At 42.3% G+C, this 9,628-nt stretch overlaps 1 protein-coding gene across 1 annotated transcript; it reads left to right on the forward strand.

Moving 5' to 3' along the window:
• Window positions 1–5,445: 5,445 nt before the first annotated feature.
• On the forward strand, window positions 5,446–6,447 carry LOC123315897. The gene has a single exon (XM_044901800.1). The coding sequence runs from the start codon at window positions 5,446–5,448 to the stop codon at window positions 6,445–6,447; it is 1,002 nt and encodes a 333-aa protein (XP_044757735.1).
• The last annotated feature ends 3,181 nt before the right edge of the window (window positions 6,448–9,628 follow it).

Here is a 9,628-nt window from a genome sequence, read left to right on the forward strand (position 1 = left end):
TCTCAAGGATGTTCCACTCGACAGCATCGACGGCGCAGCCCCCTCTACAAGATGTCAGATGTCCAGTTTCCGCTGAAGCCATTTTTAATTCATTCTCTTTGTTAGCTCTGTAGTAGTAACTTCTCTTAGCTTTCATAGTGCTTTTCTAACCTCTCATTTTCACGCTCACCTCTTCTAGTTATTAATTTTCAAGTCATCTCGCATCAATCCTGGTGCTAAATTGTTCATCTCTTAAGGTAAAGTACTCTCAGACTGCTCAACATCATACATTACACCATTTTCATGATAATTTCATTATACTGAAATTAGTCCACGTGCAAGAGATTCAGAATCTAGAAATAGATTCCGAATCCTTGCGAGCACTGCTCAATTGAAATGTCTACTCAACTCAAATCGAACTATTGTCCTCTCAAAACTATATATTTTATCATATTTCATAATTTATATAGATTTTCAGACTTCTCTAGATCATCTCACATGAAAATGGGTATGTAGCACCAGGATTGAAACTTCTCAAGTTCATCTTCATAGAATTGATATCTGATTCATTGTCTTCTCGTAATATTCTTTATTATTAGAATCAGTTTTATCATTTTTATAACAACTCTTATGATCACCTCGTATACATATGACTAATTCATTGGTGTTGAGTTTCAGATGAATGAATCCTCATATTCTCCAGGGTGGACCCTGGATGTAGCTGTTATTCTCAGAAAAGGATGTGAACACCTCAACGTTAGTTAAACGATCAATGACATTGCTCGATACACCTCGACCTAGGCTCCACCCTGGAACGTCTGCACGAACACTCATGTCTACTCACTTGGTATGGTCTACTCTTTATAATATGTACTCTCATTATTTCTCTTCTATATTCATTCATCGGACTCAACATGCATGTTAGTTTTCTCAGCCTTCAGCACATCTCAAAATCTACGATTAGAGATTTATTCAACTCAGTACTCTCATGACTTCTCTTAATTTATCAATTGTTTCTTCTATTTTTCTGATGAACGTTCTAATCGTGCTTACTTGTAAGCAGTTCGTCTCTGTAAATGCTGAATACATTGATAAATTTTTGCACTCTTCAAGATCATCTCAATGTATATGAATTATACTATGTTCTTCTCATATTAATTATGATTGTCCTTTTCATTTAATTAATTATTATCGAACTTCTCATTTAATTAGAATTTATTGCCCTTTTCATATTATTTTTAATATTCTAGTGCTTCTCAAATTCATTAATTCTGTGCTTCTCATTTAACTTTGTGCTACGCTTGTTCTGCTCATTAACATTATTGATCAACTCAAATTTAATGTATCGATTTCTCGTTGATGATCAGACTGAGACATTGCAGTTTCACCTCGGGCCTATTTCTCTGTACTCTCGCGTCTTCTCTTTAAAATTCAATATTCTAACCTTCGCGTTTTCTGATAGAAAAAAGGGGCTCTCGCAATCAATTTTCAATTGATTGCCCTATCACTGTGTAACCGTTGTGTTGATATTGAATTTATTGAACTCCTCAACGTCTAAGTCTGACATCAAATGACTTCTCATTTGAACTGCTCTGGACCATCTCTTGTTTTCAATTGAATATTGTCTCTCTGAGTTTATAGATGTTGTTAATATTAGTTGTTTTTTACTGTATTAGCTTCATGCAGGTGACATATTCATTTTATGGTTGTGAATGATTCTTAATAAATGTTTTTATACCATCTCCAACTCAATTATCTTTTAATACAGTCCACTACTCTTTAATTAAAAATCATAACACCCTCGATTTTTTAACATTTGGTCCTTCGGGCCGGATAATTGAGTTGGAATTTTATCATCGTTCACTAATCATAGTTCTCCTCTCTGCCCTCTCATGGAATTGTGCACCTCGACCACTAATACTTCGAGTAATAAGCCTGCTCATGCCTTCATCTCCTCAAGCTTTCGTCATCTCAAGGAGTCTCTCGAGCCACCTCAAACGCCATCTCAACCGGTTGCTTCGTCCTCGTCTGCTCAGACATCTCATTACCAGTCTTCTCTGGCGACTATTCAAGTAATTCAACTCCTCAATTTCTAATGCTGAACGCCTCCATTACCTCAGATCTTCTCTTCAGTCGACTCCTCTGAAGTAGATCTGTCGCTTCGCTCTCACTGGCACATCTCACTTTCCATAGCTTAGGGAAGTCTCACTTCTCAATACGAGAACAAACATCTCCTCTTGGCTGCTCTTTGCAATAAGATCTTCTCGACTCCTCAATATTCGTCTCAAACAAGTCCTCGTTACTATTATGAGACCCAGCTCTAGACCGAAATCTTCGTACTCTCACGATGCCGCCTCTAATGTCGTCTCTTCCAAAGTCTCCTCTAAGATCTGCTCAAAAATAGCCTTCTCATGTAATGGCCAAAACGGCCACACGACCCCCTCAGCCGAGCCGTCTCACCAAAGTCACTTCAAGCCTTCTCATCCAAGCCTACTCAAAAGACCAGTGAAGCAAAGCCAGTCACCTCGAAAAGGGCCTAAAGTGCTCAGGCAGTCATCAAAACCCCTCGAAGACAGCTCATCTCATTATCGACCGCTCATCACACCAGTCATCTCGTACAACGCAAGACTCCTCATCGATTCTGGATCGGAACTCTCGTTCATCTCTGAAGACTTCTCAAGACAGCTCAGCCTTCCTCGAAGCCAATCCAAAGTCACCATCGTTGGAATTGGTGGAGCCACCTCAAGATCAAGAGGATCAGTACTGATCACACTGAAATCTCTTCACAATCACAAAACCGTGAATATAAATGCTCATATCTTGTCATCTCCATTTACTAATCTACCATCTTTCAATTGTTGCACACGACCACGTTTGCCACACCTCGACAATTTGAAGCTCGCCGATCCAGAGTTCTACACCTCAAGGCCAATCGACATCATATTGGGTGCTGATGTCTATGGTTCCATCATTCTTCCTCAACTCCAACAAGGGCCAGATGGGTCAACTCCAACAGCTCAGCTCTCGATCTTTGGATGGTTGGTCCTAGGTCCAATATGCCCTCATCAAGAAGTCTGCTCAAGTGTGTCTCCTCAATACCATGCCACTCAAGAACCTGACCTTCAAAGCCTTCTCGAAAAGTTCTGGGAACAAGAAGAAGTCAAGTCCACCTCCGTAAGTCACCTCACTGCTGACGAGCAGGAATGTGAAGACCACTTCAAGACCACTCACTCTCGACTTCCTTCTGGACGATACATGGTAAGACTCCCATTAAAATCATCAACTAATCTTTTGGGATCTTCCAGACAACGTGCCTTCCGATGCCTCCAAGGACAATTTCGCAAGTTCGAGGGAAACCAAGAATATTGCCAGCTCTACAAGGACTTCCTCACTGAATATGAACAACTCGAGCACATGAAGAAGGCTCCCTCAGACATCTCGCATCCCAGATACTATTTGCCGCATCATGGAATTCTCAAGCCAGACAGCTCCTCCACCAAATTGCGAGTAGTGTTCAATGGTTCCAGTCCCACCTCAACAGGCCTCTCACTGAACGACATCATGCACACAGGAGCGAAACTTCAGTTAGATGTGATTGATGTATTGTTCTGGGTACGTCGCTTTAAATTTGTGTTTTCCACAGACATCACGAAAATGTACAGACAGATCATGGTGCATCCAGACGATTGGGATCTCCAATGCATTCTCTGGCGAACCTCAGAAGATGAGATAGCGACGTACCACCTCACCACCGTCACCTATGGAACCAAGGCTGCTCCTTTCTTGGCCATTCGAGTCCTCCTCCAACTCATCGAAGATGAAGGTCACAAGTTTCCACTCGCCATTCCACCACTCACCAAAGGTCGCTATGTTGATGATATCTATGGTGGTGCAGACACGAAAGAAGAACTCTCAGAAATCGCTATCGACCTGAAAAATCTCTGCATGGCGGGCGGCCTCCCCTTAGCAAAGTGGCAATCGAACTCTCCAAGTACGCTCAAGATGGTAACCGAGGAAGAAATGATACCATCGCCGATCTCATTTGACGACTGTCCTACTTCAACGAAACTTCTAGGCCTCCTCTGGTATCCTCAAGAGGATTACTTCTCGTTCAAGATCAACTCAAGCTCATCTGGGTCTGTGGTAACTAAACGTACTATGTTATCTCATATCGCTCAACTCTTTGATCCACTTGGTTTAGTATCCCCTGTCACGATCAGGGCCAAAATGTTGTTGCAGGAACTTTGGCTCCAGAAACTGTCATGGGACGAACCACTGTCACCTCAACTCACAGAAAGATGGTGCAACATCAGAGAAGATCTCAAATCACTGGCCAGTGTACGTGCTCCTCGATGGGTAGGCACCCAAGAAAATGCTACCTTAGAACTTCACGGTTTCTCTGATGCTTCTCAACTTGCCATGGCAGCAGTCCTCTATCTCGTAGTCCGCTCACCGTCCACAGGATCCAAAGTCACATTGCTCTGCTCAAAAACAAAAGTAACGCCGTTGAAACGCCTCACAATCCCGCGACTCGAACTCACAGCATCTCTCATCCTGGCCAGGTTAACTAATTATGCTCATCGTGTTTTAGATACACAGGTACACTCAACGACTTTGTGGACGGACTCAATAGTCTCTCTCTCGTGGATCACTTCTCACCCAGCACGCTGGAAGGACTTTGTTCGAAACAGGGTAGATCTCATCCAAGACCTAACTACAACTGCGCAATGGAGATACGTTTCCGGCAAGGAAAATCCAGCGGACAGTGCTTCTCGTGGCTTCTCGTCATCTCAACTACTGAACAGCACTCTATGGTGGACGGGACCACCATGGATTTCCAAGTCACCAGATTCCTGGCCCAATCGTTAGCCGGCAACGACAATTGACCCCGAATCTGAAGCAAGACCCACCAAGAAACTCCTCACGGCCGTAACTCAAGACTACTCGTGGGATCTTATATACAGGTATTCTTCTCTCAATAAACTGTTGAGAATCACCTCTCTCTGTTTAAGAGTCAGACACTCCTCAACTCTGAACTTCTCAACTCCGCTCACCTCAACTGACTTGGAAAAATCAAGGATCTATTGGATCAAGGCTACTCAACAAGTGTATTTTCCTCAAGAACTCAAGGCTCTTCAAAATGGTACTGCTCTGTCATCCTCACATGTGTTCAGTAGACTCACGGCGTTCATCGATCAAGAAGGTGTCATTCGTGTAGGAGGACGAATCACCAACGCTCTCTTAGACCCAGATAGCAAGCATCCTGCAATAATTCCTCGAGCTTCTCAATTGACTTCTCTGATTATAGATTCTGCTCACAAACGAACTCTCCATGGAGGTACACAACTCACACTGTCCACCATCCGACAACAATATTGGATCATTGGAGGAAGAGCCCCAGTGAAATCCCACATCCTGAAGTGTGTTACATGTGCACGGCATCGAGGTATAAGAGCTCAACAACTCATGGGCCAGTTACCAGAACCACGCGTTAGACCATCTCGTCCCTTTCTCCACACTGGTGTAGACTACGCCGGACCTCTCACTCTCAAAGCCTGGAAAGGAAGAGGAGCAAAGACACACAAAGGCTGGGTTTGTGTGTTTGTCTGCTTCGCCACCTCAGCAGTCCACCTCGAAGCCGTAAGTGATTACACTACCGAATCATTTATCGCTGCGTTCCGTAGGTTTACCGCTCGACGAGGCATCTGTGAAACCTTATACTCAGACTGCGGAACCAACTTCATGGGAGCCGATGCCACTCTCAAGACCATGTTCTCAAAGGCCTCCTCACAAAACCAGGTCATCGCCGAACTCCTCTTGAAAGAAGGTACTAACTGGTGCTTCAACCCACCGGCAGCTCCTCACATGGGAGGAAAATGGGAAGCAGCAGTGAAATCTTTCAAATATCACCTCGCCCGGGCTACCAAGGATCAGCCATTCACCATGGAAGAGCTGATCACACTCCTCACACAGATCGAAGCCATCCTCAATTCTAGACCTCTCGAACCGCTCAGCGATGATCCTGAAGACTGCTCCGCTCTCACACCAGGCCACTTCTTAATAGGTACAGCTCTGAACACCGTACCTGAGCCATCTCTCGAAGACCTCTCGACTTCTCGACTGTCAAGATGGCAGTTAATTCAGCAACGCACCCAGCAGTTCTGGTCCAAATGGTCAACTCAATTTCTACAACGTCAACTGTCCATCTCAAAGTGGCACCATCCAGCCCATGACATAAAGGTTGGGTCACTAGTACTCCTCACCGATGAAAGATTACCTCCATGCAAGTGGCCATTAGGGCGAGTAATGGCTGTGCACCCAGGGACAGACGGCCTTGTTCGTGTCGTCACTCTCAAGACCTCCACGTCCACTCTAACCAGACCGATCTCGAAGTTGGCAATCCTGCCAGTGTCCACTCCAGACGAAGCAAGAAAGAATTTCAACCCCTCAAGTCTTCTCGATAACTAACGCTGTTAGTTATGGCGGGCGGAATGTTAAAAATTCAGCCCCTTCTCAACGACGCCACTGGCAGTTCTCAAGGATGTTCCACTCGACAGCATCGACGGCGCAGCCCCCTCTACAAGATGTCAGATGTCCAGTTTCCGCTGAAGCCATTTTTAATTCATTCTCTTTGTTAGCTCTGTAGTAGTAACTTCTCTTAGCTTTCATAGTGCTTTTCTAACCTCTCATTTTCACGCTCACCTCTTCTAGTTATTAATTTTCAAGTCATCTCGCATCAATCCTGGTGCTAAATTGTTCATCTCTTAAGGTAAAGTACTCTCAGACTGCTCAACATCATACATTACACCATTTTCATGATAATTTCATTATACTGAAATTAGTCCACGTGCAAGAGATTCAGAATCTAGAAATAGATTCCGAATCCTTGCGAGCACTGCTCAATTGAAATGTCTACTCAACTCAAATCGAACTATTGTCCTCTCAAAACTATATATTTTATCATATTTCATAATTTATATAGATTTTCAGACTTCTCTAGATCATCTCACATGAAAATGGGTATGTAGCACCAGGATTGAAACTTCTCAAGTTCATCTTCATAGAATTGATATCTGATTCATTGTCTTCTCGTAATATTCTTTATTATTAGAATCAGTTTTATCATTTTTATAACAACTCTTATGATCACCTCGTATACATATGACTAATTCATTGGTGTTGAGTTTCAGATGAATGAATCCTCATATTCTCCAGGGTGGACCCTGGATGTAGCTGTTATTCTCAGAAAAGGATGTGAACACCTCAACGTTAGTTAAACGATCAATGACATTGCTCGATACACCTCGACCTAGGCTCCACCCTGGAACGTCTGCACGAACACTCATGTCTACTCACTTGGTATGGTCTACTCTTTATAATATGTACTCTCATTATTTCTCTTCTATATTCATTCATCGGACTCAACATGCATGTTAGTTTTCTCAGCCTTCAGCACATCTCAAAATCTACGATTAGAGATTTATTCAACTCAGTACTCTCATGACTTCTCTTAATTTATCAATTGTTTCTTCTATTTTTCTGATGAACGTTCTAATCGTGCTTACTTGTAAGCAGTTCGTCTCTGTAAATGCTGAATACATTGATAAATTTTTGCACTCTTCAAGATCATCTCAATGTATATGAATTATACTATGTTCTTCTCATATTAATTATGATTGTCCTTTTCATTTAATTAATTATTATCGAACTTCTCATTTAATTAGAATTTATTGCCCTTTTCATATTATTTTTAATATTCTAGTGCTTCTCAAATTCATTAATTCTGTGCTTCTCATTTAACTTTGTGCTACGCTTGTTCTGCTCATTAACATTATTGATCAACTCAAATTTAATGTATCGATTTCTCGTTGATGATCAGACTGAGACATTGCAGTTTCACCTCGGGCCTATTTCTCTGTACTCTCGCGTCTTCTCTTTAAAATTCAATATTCTAACCTTCGCGTTTTCTGATAGAAAAAAGGGGCTCTCGCAATCAATTTTCAATTGATTGCCCTATCACTGTGTAACCGTTGTGTTGATATTGAATTTATTGAACTCCTCAACGTCTAAGTCTGACATCAAATGACTTCTCATTTGAACTGCTCTGGACCATCTCTTGTTTTTAATTGAATATTGTCTCTCTGAGTTTATAGATGTTGTTAATATTAGTTGTTTTTTACTGTATTAGCTTCATGCAGGTGACATATTCATTTTATGGTTGTGAATGATTCTTAATAAATGTTTTTATACCATCTCCAACTCAATTATCTTTTAATACAGTCCACTACTCTTTAATTAAAAATCATAACACCCTCGATTTTTTAACAGTACGGAAAAGACTAGTGATTCTCGGTTTAATTTGTATATTTCAAATCTATTGTGAACAAATAAATTCAGATTACGATTGAACGAATCCACAAATTCTTATTTGAAATTTCTTGTTTAATTGTTGGATATCGATTGAAATTCAATCTGGAAGGACTCTGCCTGTTCTGAAACTCCTAGTCTCTGAAACAAAATCAAATAAATAACTGAAATAGTTTTTGCCATTGCGTAAATTCTTGCACCAATTTGTCAGGAGCAAATCAGATAGATAATATTGTTGCCTGACAATGAACGAAAAATGAAACATTGTAACAAAGCAAATTTTCAATTAGTTTTGTTTCCGAATTATTCATTTTCATATTTCCGTAACGTGAATTGATTAAGTCGACCGGTTTCAGGCCGCGCGGACCCATGAGTTCCCGGATCGCGATGTCTTCAACGTGAGGTCAAGGGGGGATATCATATGCCGAATTTGTTTAATTGCGCATTTGACAATTGTATAAAAAAGGGCCGTGCCGGGTATAAATTCGAACGATTTCGTAAGTTCAATCAATGAAGCCAGAGTGTTCCATCAACCGTCCGAGAAGTATACCAGATAGTAAGTACATTCAAGGGTTACACATGGGCAAGGTCTCAGGTATGATTATTTTAATTACTCTTTTGGTTAATTTGCCGGTTTATTTATTTTCCCACATACCCTTCTTTCCGCCGTGGAGTTGTGTAGTAGCTTCAAATGGCCTACACTACCCCATGGACTTTCCCAGTATGCGTAGGTGTGTACGCTAGCTTCAAATGGCGCGTACATGCTTCCGTGTCATCCTTCCACCGTACCGCCCGGGTCCTGGAGGCCATGCATTAGCTTGAAACGGCCTGCATGTCTCCTGGTATCCTAAAAGTACAGGGGTGTACGATGTGAGCTTCAAACGGCCCATCCTACACTCTTGTCAGGTACGTTCCGCCGTCTCTAGCTCAGCCCACCCTTACCGTACCGCCTGAGTTCCTAGAGGTGATGCATTAGCTTCAAACGGTCTGCATCTCTCTTGGGATTCCGAGTGTGCGGGAGTGTACGATGTTAGCTTCAAACGGCCCATCCTACACACCTGCCAGGTATGTTCCTTTGTTACCCTTTTTACCCCGCCTTTCCCTAAACGTACCGCCCGAGTTCTTGGAGATTATGCATTAGCTTCAAACGGCCTGCATCGCTCCTGGAATTCCGAGTGTACAGAGGTGTACGATGTTAGCTTCAAACGGCCCATCCTACATAACTGTCCGGTATGATCCCCTTCGAACTAGGCCACCCACCGGGGTTACGGGGGTGGGTACA

This window comes from Coccinella septempunctata, chromosome 6, assembly GCF_907165205.1.
Source record: "Coccinella septempunctata chromosome 6, icCocSept1.1, whole genome shotgun sequence".
Lineage (NCBI taxonomy): Eukaryota > Metazoa > Arthropoda > Insecta > Coleoptera > Coccinellidae > Coccinella > Coccinella septempunctata.

Bases quoted from the DNA above. Each gene is read 5' to 3' on its own strand.
- LOC123315897 (XM_044901800.1), top strand. From the start codon at position 5,446: ATGGGCCAGTTACCAGAACCACGCGTTAGACCATCTCGTCCCTTTCTC.